General features: G+C 40.2%; 2 protein-coding genes across 2 annotated transcripts in view; one reads left to right on the top strand and one right to left on the bottom strand.

Annotated features, from left to right (window-relative positions):
* The first annotated feature begins 424 nt into the window (after positions 1-424).
* LOC140304137 (PAK4-inhibitor inka2-like) lies at positions 425-2,582 on the top strand. The gene is made up of 2 exons (XM_072383132.1): positions 425-1,181; positions 1,426-2,582. The coding sequence occupies exon 2, from the start codon at positions 1,465-1,467 to the stop codon at positions 2,353-2,355; it is 891 nt and encodes a 296-aa protein (XP_072239233.1). The 5' UTR covers positions 425-1,181; positions 1,426-1,464; the 3' UTR covers positions 2,356-2,582.
* Positions 2,583-2,883: 301 nt separating this feature from the next.
* Positions 2,884-16,512, bottom strand: part of uba7 (ubiquitin-like modifier activating enzyme 7) — a 31,723-nt gene continuing 18,094 nt past the window's right edge. The window contains exons 22-24 of the mRNA XM_072382004.1: positions 7,184-7,285; positions 5,746-5,828; positions 2,884-3,888 (exon numbers count right to left, since the gene is read on the bottom strand). Coding sequence (XP_072238105.1) covers positions 3,756-3,888; positions 5,746-5,828; positions 7,184-7,285 — 318 coding nt within the window. The 3' untranslated portion in view covers positions 2,884-3,755. The remainder of the gene's footprint in view (positions 3,889-5,745; positions 5,829-7,183; positions 7,286-16,512) is intronic.

Below are 16,512 nucleotides of genomic sequence, written 5' to 3'. Positions count from 1 at the left end.
AGTCCGTATCGTCAAAGACCGCTGACAGACCTTCATTTGGTTCAGAGGAGGGAGGACGCAGCGAGAAGCATCACCTCCGATCAGCTGGTGTCTGTGGACTTGTTGACTGCGCTTGAATCAATTCTAAACTGCAAGAAAAAGTGTGCCTTGTTAACTTTTTACTGTGGGAAGGGTATTTTTTTTCCTCAGGAAAGGTTTCGAACTTCAGGAAATGGTAAGTTTTTTTTCTCTCTGTTTTGATTATTCAATGTTTGATTGTATTTTTTTCTGAGTGCGTGTTGCAGCGCCTTGAAGATAACCTTGAATACACATAACCCCATGGCAAAAATACTGTGCATGAACTGATCTTTGCAAGACGCACCAATAATATTTGCGCATGTGTATCACGTTTTCTTTCAAATATTTTTTGCAACGCAAACCACCCAATTCACAGGTTCAAAATTCAAACCAAATTGCCCTCATTAAATGCAGATAAGTGTATGAATCACCTCTCCCCCATTGTGTGAAAGCAGCCAAGAAGAACAGGGCATTTAAAAAAAGTGGCAGACTGACCACAGAGTCTCTGTGCAGTAGTCCCTGTTCGTTAGATTAGTCTCTCTCAAGGGCCAAATGGTTCAGCACCCACAGCTGTGATAACATCATGGCACTGTGGTATACTTACTACTCCAAGCCAAACACGGGAGGAGAGAGGGGCTCAACCAACTAAATTTGTAGATCTTGAAAAAACAAACTCAGTGGGCACAAAAAAGTTGTGTTACTGGATAGTTTTAGAACGTGTCTGCTACTTTATGACAGTAAAACGTTTAGTTGCTGTATTTTTTTTATTCTTTTTTGAGAAGTAGATGGAGTTTCAAGCATTATTTTTTCCCCTCTGAAAAGTGGTAGATCGTATGATTCACTATGAGAAAAATCTGTGGGTAATTCCAAAATGTTGCAGTCATTTCCTGCTTTATAATACACACCAGTCAACATCCTGTAGGCTAGAGGAGTCCAGAGAGGATATGTGGGCTTGCACACTCTACGCCAGATTCAGCTCTACTTTGTTCAAACTTCCCTTCTTAACGTTTGGAGGCAGGGAGACTTTTTCCAAATTTAAAATGTGCATGCTGTGCTCTGGATTTTCAATGTTTCATTTTCTGGGATCATACTACATGGGATGGCGTCCATAAAGCTGCTCTGAGGTTTGTCAGGAATTATTATATGGTCGTAGAACTGAGTGATCTCAGCTGCTGAAAATCTTACTGGCCCAGTTCTGGAAATTACTCAAGGAACTTTTCTGGCCTCCGGTACACTAGCCAGAACATGATGGGATATTTTGGAAGGCTGCCTAACAGCTCTGTAGTCTGCTGTAAAAGATTCTAATAGAAACTTTGATTTTGTATAGACTTTATAGACTTTTAAGTTTGTCTCTTTCTTCTTGTGCAGCTGTGTCTAGGAGATTCTACTGACTGCCTCCGGGACCACATGCGGTCCACGATGAGGTCCTTGCATGATTTGAAGCAGATAAGCAGACCCAGGCCACTGAGTGAACCATGTGTCCAGTCTTTTGCTGTCACACGGCTCTGCAAACAGAGGGCACAGCAGGAGCGACTCAACCGTCTCCGTGTTTCTGACGCCAGTGAAGCCAGCACATATGACTCTGCCTGCTGTCTGGCCAGTCCACTGGAAGAGGAGGAAGAGCAGCAGGAGCAAGAACGGCTGACACAAGGCTCCCCCAGCAGTGAGAAGAGCGTGGACTTTGACTCAGGCTACTCTGAGGCTTCCTGGCAGGATGAAGGTGTGGTACTGAGGAGGACCAGAAATGTGCGAGTCTCCTCTTCTGCTTGTGTCCGTACAAACAGGGGACCTTCCGGTCGTATCCGGCCCAAATCAACCTCCGATGCTTGCCTGGAGCGCTGGACTTCTTTTGAAGCCAGTGATGCAGAGGATTGGACTACATTGCTGCTGAGCAGCAGCAGGAACAGACAACCTTTGGTTCTGGGGGACAACAGTTTTGCTGATCTGATAAAGAACTGGATGGACCTACCTGACTGCCCTGAGCCAGCAGAACTAAAGCCCAGCGCAGGTCGGCGTCTTGCAAAAGACATTTTGGGTAACATGCGCCGGAGGCTGGCAGGGATGTCTAAAAATGTGGAGATGAGACAAAGGCCGACTGACTCCACAAGGCTTATTAGAGCTGCTGAGGCTCCGCAAAGGATGTCCTGCCCTGTGGGACTCGAGTCTCTCAAACCTTTTTTTCATCAGTCTCACACAGGGCTGCATCAGCCCGACACTGACTTCCACCAGTTCACTGCTCTCATGAAGACGGGTAGCCGACAACCAATCATATGCAACGATATCATTGGTTATATTTGAGCATGACAGCACGTACAGGCTGACCCGTTGATACAAATTTTGATAGGACTATTCTATTGTCAATGCTGATTTTTTTTGTATTTGTGTATTTAATGTAAATGTGCTCTGTCTCTGCCAAAGTTTGGGCAGTGGTAAATGCTGCAATATTAAAAAATATATACAATGATAGTGTTTTAGCCATCTTTCAATGGGTTGAATGTTTTTCATCCATGCATTTTTTTTAATCCATTCTTACTGTCACTGATATCAATGCAATGTTTTGTGCCAGCTTTTGGCAGGATTGTGCACAGAAACGATGTGTTCATAATTCAGAAATTTCAAAAACTATACAAACCAGTGGTAATAGGACCAGAGAGTAAACACTAAAGCTTTGTTAACTGTGTGAATAGAACAGGTTTTTATCCCAGTTAAAATGGGAGGTTGGGTGTGGGGTGGTCAACGTAGTCACGTATGCACTGTACCATAACTAAGAGAACTATCTAAAAGATGATTAGGGAAATCATTTCTGTAAGGGAACTACACAGATAATACTTGTTCCACAAAGACACTTTTATTACATTATTGTTCAAGCACAATTTAATCACTTAATTTCCATCCTTGTATTATAAGTCTAATTAAATATAAAATTCAGCTGTAGCTGCAGCAAAGATAACAGACATGATTCACATTGCACACTTCAAGTTCAGTCAATCGGGAAAGCAGAGCATGTTAACATGAAGGTGTGGAGTAAAACACACTTTAGAGCGTAGAAAGAGCAGTACATATGAGTCATCTAAGGCCTGGTAGAATATTCCAGCCTCTTCAACATGAACAACGTAGGCAGGTGGTGGGGTGGAGGATGGTGGCACAATAGAACCTAGATCCCAGCATTACTCCAGTGGTGTCTAATCATGCTATGCTGACAAAAGCGTCTTCACAGTTTCTTAGCCAGACCTTTCCAAAGACACAGTCTGCACTGAAATCAACAGTTCGTAAAACTAACTAAACTAATGAAAACATGATAGTACACAGCAGTTTATCAAGATTACTTTTTGGGCATAAAAATAAAATGACAAAGATAAAGACATAAATGATTAATTGGATATCAGTATCACAAAATTTGGTATTAGCTTTCACACATAACTCAGGAACAGGACGACTGATGGTTTGCTGTAATTGTGAGCTTTTACATCATCAAAGAGGTCTTAATAATCACAACTGACAGGAATACGAAGCCTGGACCTTTTCCTGGATAATTTCTATGTCAATCTTGGTCAAACTTGGTAGACTTAAAATGAATCTATTAATTTATCAAAAAACATTATGTCTTGGGATTATTTGCATTATTTGCTTGGTCACACTTGAAGCGAAGCAGTTCCATGCAGCGCCTTTTCTGATGCAGAGACTTCGTGTTGAATGCATCACTTGAAGCTGTACCTGATAGTTGGTACTGTCTCACAGTCCTCATCTTCAGCAAAAGAGGGGATCAACTCGAGCATCTTCTTATGAGCAGGGATGTCCGCCTTTGTTACCATCTTCACCAATTCAGAAACACTATGAAAAATTTCCACACAAAATCATTTTTTATCCTAAAAAAATACAAGAAACAAATGTTTTGTTGTTTCATGCAAGAAACACAATCTCACTTTTTTTTCCATTCTCATCATCAGCAACTTCCATGATTTGAGCAGAGCTTATATTGTACTGCTACTATTAACTTTTCTGTCCATTGCAAACGTCCACAAAGAAGACTCCAGCAGGAGATCTCTGTTTGGTAAATATGCTCAGCATCCACTTGTATGAGGAACTTCTTATTTCTGAGCAGTTGTAGAAGCAACAAATGGTTGTCTTGTGTATAAGTTTAGTAACACAAAGTACCTGTAGCCCCTTTAGCCGCCTTTTCACTTAGTGTAACCATAACATTTGTTCTAAAATCCATTAATTCATCTAATGCAAACACAACACAGACATTTGAAACAGTTACACTCACTGCTTATGGTTCAGATTTTCTTTTTTTTCATTGATGGAATAGCTTAGACTTTTAGCTTCAGTCTCCCTGGAAAAAGCCAGCAACGTACCGGGGTTTGTTCATGAAAATGTTGTCCGTGAAATGAATTCAAACATTTTTTAAGACAGTGTTGCTAGCCAGAATAAAACATACATCCACTGGCTCAAAACACTGGGTCTTTAGGGAAGCTGAAGAGGGTCAACTTTCCCCAAGAACCCATCTCTGAAGCCAAACTGGTACAAAACGGTTCCATGCTCAGAAAAGTCCAAGCGGATCACTAGTTCCTTGTTGCGTTTTAAAGCGCTTGTGATGGATAACGTGCACGCTCACGCTCCCATTAGAATGCACTGCCTAAGAAGAAATCCCGCATTTCACTAACTGATGTGTGAGTGAAAAGTTGTAAAAATAAAGCCTCACAAGTAAGAGTTCTGAGACAAGTGGATAAAAACTAGTTCCTTTTCTTTTTTCTTTAAGCTTTAGGTGACATTTACAGTAATAATACATCATTTCAATTGTGCAGAAACATGGAAAAGTACACCATGGGACCTTTAAAAACTACTGAGCACTTGTCATCTGCTTTGCAGGACTTCATCTAACACCCAGTATAAAAACAGTCCAAAAGCATAACATTATGTGTGGGTTAGGGTTAGGGTTAGCATAATGTAATGTATAAGCGTTTTCATAATAATCCTTTTTTAAAAGTTAGCTTTCCGTTTTTGAGCTCTTCACTCCCCTTTCAGTGTCTCAACACAGGAAGCACGGGGTGGGGAGACTCCACAGGATGTGGCTACTGGAGTGTGCATTTGTCATGTAGAGTCTGCTGTCCACATGGCCAGCACTCTGTCCGTCTTCCCTGCAGCCTAATCTAATCACAACACCAGCTCCCCTGAGACTCAAGTGTCAAAAACGATAAATTCATTCCCTTTTTTTTTTTATAAGTCCAAACTTTCTGGTGATGTATTTATTTTTCCTCTCTTCAAGGAATTAAAACATACCCTCCAGAGTATATTCAGCTGTGATTCAGTCTATTAACTGACTAAGAGGTTTCCCAGCTTGAGACATCTGATTCATTTCGAACAGCCTAAGACTCATCAAACCTCTGCAGAAGTATGCAGGCCTGAACAACATAGCTTCCAAGATGCAAAAGTTCATACATTTTTGACTTTTTAACTCTTGTCCTCAGCAAGCAGAATGAAACCTGAGGAGGCGTCTCAATCATCTGTGGTCAGTGAAGCGTGTGTTTGTGTCAACAGGCTCTCTCCTCGTAGGCTCAGAGGAAACACCTCAGCCTGCCGCTAGGCTCTAAACAAACGAAGGAACGCTGCTTATTTGTGATTTGTTGTGTCTGCGAGTCTGCAGGAGTGTAGCCATGTGCAATGCTGGACTGCATTAACTGGACTTACCACTTTTTCAGCCTTTCTTCATGTCCATTGTATAAGATAGCAGTTCCATAGAAAAGACTGCAGACATTCAAGTCATACTTTTCCTGTACAAAGACAAATGTTTCTGTTAAATTTGCAGCACAATATTGCTTATTGAATATCCCTACAATTTCCAGTGAGGTGTGTGGAGGAAGACAGGCACTGAGCATCACCTCATTGTCATTAATACCATCCCTATTTCTAAACATGGTCATCACAGCATCCTGCTGTGGGAATGCTTTCTTCTGGCAGGGGTTGGGAGACCAGATAAGGAAGAGGTAGAGATGTATGCAGAATCATTTAAAGTCATGCTGGGTGTAAAGAAAAACCTTCTGGAGTGTTCAGGTTCTCTGACTGGAGCAATGGTTTACATTACAACAAGACAATGAACATACTAACAGAGTCAAGGTCTGAACTGAGACAAGCATCGCTGGGAAGACCTGACTGTGTATTAGTCCCGTCCAAGTTTGTAGAAGCTTGTAGAATCACTCCCAAGAGGACTTGAGCCTGTGATTGCTGCTAAAGGTGCCTCAACAAGTACCGTGAAAGTGAAAGGTCTAAATCCTAAAACAAAGTCTATTAGAGTCAGTCTAAAATGTAACGAAAGATGAAAAAATATGGGAAAAGTCTGTTGACTGAGGTGTAGACCAACAGTAATGCTCAGAGTTCATTGAGCCTATATGTGACAGAAGAATTACGATTTGATTTTGAGCAACCATCACCGCATTCCTATCTGCGGTGTGGTATCTTACTAACCAGGGCCAATTCATCACACAACTCAAAATGAGATTGAGTCTTGAAGAGAGATCAGTACCAACTGTCTATGGCCAAGCTGCAGACGAGAGAATGGTAAGTATTTAGCTTGGTTTTCTGTGTGTGCTAGTGTGAGCTCTCAGCCTATTTACGGCATGCTCTCTCATACTGTGAAACAACACTGGTGTAGACGGACAAACTAAGCATCTGATTGTTTTGTAAAATATAAAAATTTCCACGGGGCCTGTTACCAATGAATGTCTCCATTCTGAACCGCTGAGACAGTTTCATGGCAAAAAAGACAAAAGAATACTTCATACCTGTGTATATTCAGTTGAAAGTAGACTTTTAGTTATCAAAGAAACAATTTTTTAAGTTACTGTTTCAAATGGCACTATCATTTACCCATCCACACCCATTCGTTGTCATCCATACAAACTTTGTTGCGAGAAGAGAAGTATAACATCCTTTATTCAAAAAAAGCCCTGAAGTTTTGAAAGGCAAGTGTAAAATAGCCATTCATTTAAACAATGGACACTGGTGTACTGCGTGCCCTGGTGGAAGGTGAGCAGGTTTAGGAAATAAAAATGGAAAACATTTTTAAAAAGGATTGTAAAAGTGTACTCAGAAGAACCATGCGTGAGCCAACACTGTTTCCTTTCCCTACCTTAATGTACTGGATCAGATCTTCCAAGGTCATTTCCTGCTGATCGCTGCGTCTGCCCTCAACAAGGAAGTCATCCCACAGGGTGTATTTCTTTCCTGCAACCTGTTGATAGACACGTTACATAGTTGCACATTACACTTCAACACGCACAAACACACACACAGACCAGGTTGACAGAAGAAATACTGCCTGCCTGAAAAGGTCTGAGTGCATGACAAGAGCCTTGGACTGTTGAGGCCAGAGCGACTGCATTTTTCTTCTCTGTCTTATAAACCAGCTGAGAACAATCAGAAGACCCAAACAAGCCACCATGAGGTCAAGAGGGTGCTTCCTCAAGTGTCACAGAGTAACTTTTTTCCCCTATGGTGCATCTTTGAGAATTCTCAAAGTTTTATAATTAATGTGTACAACTAAAAATCCATACAAGCATCAACTTGCGGAAAAAGTTCAGGAATGTTACTAATAAAACCTGCATCGTGAATGTGTCTTTCAAGGCAGTGAAATAACAAGAAATGATTAGTTTTTCCCTGCATTTTACCAGATTACCCTTTAAGCAGGTGAAACTCGAACTCTAAGAAGCTATTTTTCAGCCCTAACATTAAATCTTCAGAGTAAACAGACACAATCGTAAATGCTAGACTTTGTGGGTTTTTTTCTATATACATAATTGAAAACACATTGTTTTTGGATTTATGTGCAGGTACACAAGCATTTAACTTGCATAAAAAATAAATGCACATTTCGAGCATAACACTTTATAGTAAAATAGGAAAGTAGTATCAGATTGGCATAGAAATATCATTAGTGGGGGTTTCCACACATGTATGAAACGAGATAAGTCTGTAGCCGTGGTAACACGTCTGCACTGACATCATCATGCTAAAAATCTAACAATGATGTTTAACATGATTCTGATGTTTAGCAGGTACAATACACCCATCATCTTTATTTAACTTTTCAGTATGCTAATATTTGCTTATTAGTGCTGCTTATGAAATTGTCATTAATTTTACAGGTATTTAGTAAATGCAAAATACTGGCTCAACTTACAGTTTGACCAGATGATGCTTTCACTATAAACTCAAAGTATCTCTAAAGTTATTACCATTCATCTTGAGAGACACGTGTTGAGCACTGGAAGCACAAGAAATCTAAATGGTCTTCCAATTTAAATGGCATATATTCTGGGATATTCCAACATTTCAGAGAGAACTTTTATAAATTCTCTAGTAGATTATCATACGCGGGTCATATGAGGACATGGTGTAAAACACCACTCTACTGCTCACTCACAATGTAAAGCAATGTTTTCACGTCGCCCTGGTGCCTAACGTGATGACTGTTGTGATGAGTTGCTCATCAACACCAATGGTCAAATTATTGATAATTATAGGAGTTTTAGCATTTCTGACATACACAGTGCAACATTTTTATGGGATCATTATCACACAAGTTTTTTCCTTCTTTAAGCCATGCTACAAACTGCACACAGTCATTAAGATAAAATGGAATATGCCCAGTCAATAGCCAAGATTAGAAATGAAGCCTAAAAACATGCTCAATAATTGATAGGATTTCACAAATTTAAACAAGTAATGACCTCCTCCAACATCTGGCTCCACTGTCATCCTAAAGTACCGCCATCATACCTGACATATCTCATGAGATCAGATGTACGACCCAACAATTATTCAACATCTACAAGTCACTGCACCTACAGGATCAATCTCTGAACTCCAAACAAAGACACAATACAAACCCACACACCCAGATAGACTCATGTAACCCCTGCAAATATAAACACATCTACCCTAAACAACATAATCCACACAGCTAAGACCTACGAAAGAAAAAACATCACCTGACTGAAATGGGTCAGAATTCCTCACATGCAGAAAATAAGTCAAAATATGTCGCCTGGTCAGACGACTGCTCACACACAGGCACTGTCTGGCAAGAGAGGTTTGAAGACCAAAACTTGGCTTGAGTTGTGAATACCAAAACCCCAGCTGAACCTGGGTCCAATTATCTCTGCTCCAGCAGCCAAGGGGAACTTTTCGACCATCACAAACTACTCCTACCACTTACTCGGTTTGAGGTTGTGGAGACACGCTTGAAGCATACTTCTCCCCGTGGTTAACTTGGTGTCTATGTGCTTTGTCCCAGTTTTCAGACAAAGCACATTTTACTTGCATGATACACATCTTAACGCTAGTCTGTTGCCAGTGTGCACAGAGCTTTATGAGAGCTAAAAACATTTCATGGGCAAAACAGGCTATATCTTAAAATGCACATAGAGAATTCTTCTCAATGGTCTTGCAAAGGCAACACCATTGTTGGACAGCAAAATGGACCTTATTCACGAGTGCTTTTGTGTGTAGATGCTGATTTTACACAATGCAAAACAGGCGTGCAGGCTATTTTTACACCTTCCTACCTTCCTCCAGCCTCTGTTGCACAGCTCAGGCACGAACCTGAAGCAAATCAACGTACATATCAGTGCATATGCACAGTGGCGTACACTTGAATGACTGCTGGAAACAATTACAAATGGTCTTCAACAAGCACAACTACTACAGTATCTTTTTTTTTTCATGTCCCCACTAAACAGTTGTCTTTGGGGGAGGCCAAGAAATGTGAAACAGAAAGCTGCTTTCTCTTTGGGCTCTGTTGAACCAAAAGTGATAACTGAAAAGATCACACGCAATTTTCTGCAGCAAATAACATACAGACAACCTCCCATTGTTGTTTTACTATAGTTGAATTAATAAACCAGAGGCACTCAAGGTGAATACTGCAGTTATAAACTAGTTCAATAAAAAGGAAGAGGCTATTTTACAAATACTATATATATCTATATATATATATAACACAGCCTATTAAATTTGGGAAAGGTAGTTGAGTTTAGTTTACAACTTCAGTCTTAGAGGTCACTTGTTGTATAGAGAGTGGCAGAGACTGAAAAATCCCTGCCAAGTGCTGATTGGTGGATAATCACAGTTGTCTGCTCTGCTTTGATGTTAGAGTTTTCAACTTGAATAAGGCCAGCTGAGATTTTTCTTGTGTCCTCAAGGTAGTGTAAACCCATAAAAAGCAAGTCTCCACTGTGTCTGGAAATGAACACTAAATACGAGTTATGGAACCAAGATGCAGTGTTTAAGGGGAAACATGCTAGCTGAGAAGATATTTAACATCAGGAACTACAGGTCTATTGTCCCATTACGCTCTGCAGATTCTGATCTCTGTTTGAACATAAAGTGGAGCTGGCAGTCTTGATTCCGGGTGGCTGAGCTGCACTGTGTTTGACTTCAGAGGATAAGGATGAGACAAGCCCTCACTTATGCTGTACTAGTTTGCTCTATGAGTTCTGATGTTGGAGGATGGCCAATTTTTTGCGCTATAGTCTGTAAAACAAATGGAGTGTTGAACTTCCCCTGAAACTTAAAACAGCCACTCTTTCAAAAACAATGCTGGAAAACAATGACATTTCAACTGTTTCTCCCTATTGTAATATTTCAAATGATGCAATTGAAAATCTCAGACAACATCCCTCCCATGTAAACTGTCCTTACTGTACAGTTGCATCAACGTCAGCCACAACATAGACACAACATTATCGTCACATAACAGCTGGATAATTGAAGCTGTGGCCTGAAACGGTTTCATGACTCTTTTTTTCTTCCTTGTTTCACCAAGGCTAAAAAACAGATCCTAAATTCTCCAGTGACCACGAATAAATGCTGTGCATGTCATAAATTCTCTTTCCCTTTGTGACATTTTTAGATTTGAAGTTCTCCAACAACTAACATGAACAGCCAAAAATGAAGGCAGCTTCCTCCTATTGACAGGAAGCCTAAAGAGCTCCTGGTCTCTTCCTGAAAAATCTGAACGCAGGCAGTGATTTGCATTATCTTAAAATGAGCTGCATGTAGTATCTAAACATCTTTTTTTTTTTTAAATGTAAAACAGTGCTATATATGAAAAGGAAAAGGAAAGGACGTGTGCTTTTTTTAAACAGCTCACAACACAAAATAAATCTGCTGTGCAACTAAGTTCTGCTGCCCAGACTAAGCTGCAAATCCCCTTAATTGTAGAAATAAGTGATTAATAAAGAGGTGATTCAAGATAAAAAATATTGTCTTATATACATATATATAGTGACTGCATTAACTGTTTATTAGATCGTTTTTTTAAAACAATAAATGATAAATACTATTAACCTTGCAGTTGATGTAGGGGAATGTTGAACATAAATTTCTCTATGTTTTTAAATTTAATGAACAGATTTATAAGGTTAATAGAATATATCATTGTTTGATTATCTCTGGATCCCAGGACACAAAGAGACCACACTAGGGAAGTTAACAACATATGTCCTGTTGCATATGATAACATGAGCAACTGCCTGATGGAGTCCAAAAATAGATGCCTCTGCTGCAGATATACATGAGGGCACGGGAACGGGAGTGCAGTCAGAGGAAGTTCAGTTAATGAACCAGATAAAGAGTCAGACAAAAAAAACAACAAAAAAAAACTGACTAAAACCACACCAGTGGTCACTTTGCACAGGGCTTTTAATTTGGAATAGAGTCATAATGTGTTCATAATGTGAATTTTAAACTTGCCCTTTAAAACAATAGAGCACTTCTTGGGACAGGAAGCTGAGAGCGTTCAGCCCTCCTACTTACAAGAAATATCTTTGCAGAGGCACGTTCCTGTCTCAGTTTCATTATCAAACCAGAATTCCAACAGTGGAAACGTTTTTACAACCCACTGTGGCTAGAGGCCTGTTCCTTCAAAGGGAACTATTTTCCTTTGGATGGCTTCAAAGTGAGCTAAAGGGGAGGCAGATGGAGGATCTGTGTGGCCTCTTTAGATCATATTTTTATCTTAATCTCTTGTAGCTTCTCTTAGCTTTTCCTTCTGTAGACATTCTGGCAACCTAGGACCTCATGTCAAAGATTAGGCCTTGAATGAGCCTTAAAGCCTAGCTGTATTTTATCATTGCTGACTACTGTATAAACTTCAGAGAATGAGCATATATGCACCAGTGGTTATTCATACCTTGAACTGATGAATAATGGCTACTGCCCCTTACTTTGATATGTACCACTCAACCAAACTGAGCACAACAAGACCATGTACCTGCCATTTGTTAAATTATGGTATTGCCTTGAAGCCTATTTGAAGGAAGAGTTCAGCAAATGTGGAGCAAATCTGTATGTACACAAACACATATTTCTCTCATGCACCCCTTGTATCAAGTCTCCAGGGTCACAACAAATTGGCAAGTGCAAGCATATGTGGAAAATAACATATACCCTTGTATGATGACTACGAGATTACTTAAGTTTCACATAATCATTTCATTTATTGGGAGCAAAAGTGGACAATCAATTTCCTCTTTTTTTAACACATCAGCAGCACAGAACCAATGGTGATGCGCAATGATGAAGCCAATGAGATAACTACATCAGCAGCTGGAAGATCTCAGTTGTAGATGTGGAACTGTTACATTATTCTATCTTTCTATAACAATCACCAGTGTTGAAAAAAAAAATTCAGTGAGATGGGACACTTCTGATGGCAGATAAGATTAAAGCAATTGTATTGATTATCTAAAAAAAACCTTACTGAACAGCTGTCAACCCATGTTTTCAGAAACACATTTGGTTGTAGTCTTTGTTTTCTTACAAGTGGTACTGTTATGTAAAATGTGCCCTTTGTCAAGTCGGGAGTGTCATCTGCTACTTGATCACTATTGATCACCCATCTCTTTGGGCTGCAGTGAAGAACCAGATGGCTGGGACCTCCAACCGCTAACTCAGCTCTCTGCAATTGATAAAATCCCAGAAAGTTGACAGGATATTGGCCTTATTATAAAGTGACTGTACACAAGAGAGATTCCAAACCAGGCAATAAGTAGTAAATCTAAGTGCTTGCGTTTAAAGCTAACTTGTGGCACGCTGCTGCAGAGTGGAGCAGGAGCAGGAGCGGCAGCTCTTCAGCACAAACACTTCTCAGCAGAGTGCAGAGTTTGACACACAGACAAAAAGCAGCCCCTTGCTTTTGAAAGGCTTCCATTGACGTGTAAAACAGCAAACAGAATCTCAATGTGATTGTCTTTCAAATGAGAAGATAACAGCACTCCACCTGACTGAAAATGACCTCAGGCAGAAGTACTGAGTCAATAAAACCCTGACAAATGGGCCACTGATATGCTGGAGCGTAGAGATGGCAAATGTTGGATAGTCTGCAGCTGGAGAGCAAGAGATGAACGTAAAAATGGATTCTGCTTCACCTATATCTAATTGTGACAAATGCAGCTTTTTACTAATGCTTCTAATGCAATTTGAAGCCCTGTACACTCATGAGATATACATAAACACATGTAGTAGATACCATTCTAGTTACATTTATCATCACTTCCTCATCATCATCATCGCTTCATCATTTATTTTTTTATGTTTATCACCTAAATACAAAATGAATGAATAAAAAAAAATCAAGCACAGATAAATCTAATTACTTTTACTATTTTCTTTGAGGGAATAATCCATTTTCATTCAAGGAGGGCAAATTAGGGTTCCAAGGTACATTCTGTATTTGAATGTTTTTATTTCTCTTTATAAAAGCCTTTTTGCTGTTACTGTACCGTAGTTATATAAATGTCAATGATCAGACCATAACTTTTTCATTTCCATTTCATACTGAACATATTCTAAACTCTAGCGCTAATAATCAATCGGTGCCAATAATTCTGACCAGGACTTTGAGGGATTTCAAGTACACATGGTGTTTACCTTGTCTTGCTCAAATCGGACACTGCTCTCTGCAAACATGTCAATGAAACAACAATATACAGATCTCAACTCCGATCTGCATACCCTTTGTTGCCACGTTGTAATTTGCAGCATTGATCTGATGTTTAAAAATCAAGGGTCACGCACTTTGGTTATGTGATGGTGACGGTGTGTGAGATGCAACGACCCAGCTCTCCCATGTGTTGGTCTGCGGAGCCAGTTATTGATATGTGTAGGTCAATATGATGTCCTGTTCTTGTCAATTGTTAGTAATCTACAAGCTCTTTGGGTGTTGGACACACAATCAAATAAGACTGGGACACATGAAACTGTCACGTGTTGATTGAAGGCAAGTTAAAGGATATATTGCTTGCTTTCAAGGGGAAATATTTGAATTCGGAAAACTATTGTGCATCGTACTGCAGCAGAGGCATTGAAATCAAACAGGATAAACTCAATAATTGACTCAATAACATAAGGGCAACCAACACAATACCAACAAATAAACCCTGGAAAACAACAGAAGGCACAAGCCAAACATGTTGATCACAGATTACTCATTATCCTGCAAGCACTGTTCATGTCAGGGTCTTGAGTTACAAACTGCACAATGCACTCTGCACCCCTCTGGGAATAAAGAGGGCCTTGGATCATGTTCACCCTGTTTCTTTACTGGCACGGTCCAAAGAAGCCAACACAGATTTAACCACATATGAAGAAAAGCCTCCCCCTTTTGTTGTTCTCCTTTTCTTTAAGCCCTTCTCTGTTATTTGTGCGCCAGATGTGTGACCTTCAATTATGCAAGTACTCACATCACAAATCAATTGACCACGATGTTTGTTTTTTAACCTTTGCAACAACAAATTACCTACAAATTCAAACATACCAACTTGTTTCTGTTTAAAAATGCAGACGTAGAACTTAAAAAAAAAAAAAAGGTTGTAAAAAAAAGAGCCTGGAGCTGAGGATCACATAACTCCTTCCTCATCCTGATGCTCTGCACAGCATTTAGCAAGAAACATCACATTGAGCTTTCTGGGAAATCTGGTTTCAATACACTGCTTCCTGCGAAGGCAGGAAACTGCAGTCTTTTCTTCAGGCAATTAACAAGGAACTATTGTGTGCACTGACCTACGAGTGGCTTTCTTTGGACCAGGAGCCTCGCCTCCAACTCTGTTAATTCAATTAGAGGCTGAGCGGGTAAGCTGTGGAAGAGAAGCATCGAGGGAATCTGAAAGGGCACAGACTTATGGCCAGGGTGCAGAGGGTGTGTACACATGCATGAAAGAGGGAGTTTTCTCTGGCACTAAACCAGCAGCCCTCATAACAGACAAGTAAAGACAGCATACACTGGTCCAGAGTGTCGGGCAAGCTGCTGCAGGGGTGGAGGATTGACTAATTTAATACCCAGCTGAAACATGTCCTCCTCTCCTTCAGCCTCTGGTTATGTTTCTGCGTTTTACTGAAGCTGCAGCTCAGTTACAGCTGCAGGAGTGCAGCATTCATCAATCTTTCCTGCTCTTAAAATATCCTTTAATGTCTTGGGAGTTTTTTTTTTTCTGGAGTAACAGGGCATGCACTGTCCTGCACTGTTTGATGGGTTGAACTTAACCCCACTTACTGCACTGCTGCTTTCAACTGCTTGTGCAGCTAGTAATCAAGAATCCATCTAAAGCATCATTAAAATCTCCTCATTTTGTCACTTTGGGTCCGCAGAACAAACTAAAAGCACTGACATATCTGACAAAGTTTATGTGGCTATTGTGTTAGCAAACAATCGTCTCGTGTGAAACAAAGTTCACATTCACTTGTGGACATTTTTGGTTTCCACAAACTCCTGAGCAAAATATTAACCTCTTTTGTGACTAAATGCTCAATTTGACATTAGCAGGCAAGGTAGCGTACAGCCAGTTTATCACATTTTTCTTTTTTTCTTGCAGCTGTCTGAATGGTGAACCGAAACAGGTAGGAGTGTGCCTTAAAACCAAAGTCAACTTAAAGACAACAAAGCCTTTTTTTACATCAACGCCCAAAGAGTTGTGTGCAGAATTTGTTCGCAGTGGCTCGTTCACACATGCTCAGCACATGGGGGGTACTGCATGGGATTTATTCTCACAACTGTGAACACTTCAGAGTGGCACACAAAAGGCAGGACTTCAAGAAAAAAATAATGTGCAGCAACATTCCGGCTGGCAGATAAGGATCCATACTTATCCATAATGATGACTGTTTTTGAACGCACACATACACATGTATGTATGTGTTCCACAAATGTGTGGACAGCGACATATGGCCCAGCAGAACACAAAATGATCCGGCAACAGTTATCACCACACACACTCTTTAACAGAGAAATCTCTGGAGAATCCCCAGCTCTGTTCACACACAGGTTTCTTCTGAGATTTTCCAGACTTACTACTGGGGTGATGGCAGGCTCAGCAAAAAGTATGGCAGGTCTGAAGTGGACACGTTTGTTCTTACAAGCAGCCCCTCTTGAAAATGTCTCAAAAATTTCATGTAAGCTTT

Source organism: Leuresthes tenuis, unplaced genomic scaffold (genome assembly GCF_036924035.1).
Source record: "Leuresthes tenuis unplaced genomic scaffold, fLeuTen1.0.hap1 SCAF_3, whole genome shotgun sequence".
Lineage (NCBI taxonomy): Eukaryota > Metazoa > Chordata > Actinopteri > Atheriniformes > Atherinopsidae > Leuresthes > Leuresthes tenuis.
Note: the sequence above shows the minus strand (reverse complement) of the source record. Positions and strands in the feature narration are given on the sequence as shown.

Excerpts from the sequence above, each read along its gene's own strand:
- LOC140304137 (XM_072383132.1), top strand. The coding sequence starts at position 1,465 with ATGCGGTCCACGATGAGGTCCTTGCATGATTTGAAGCAGATAAGCAGA.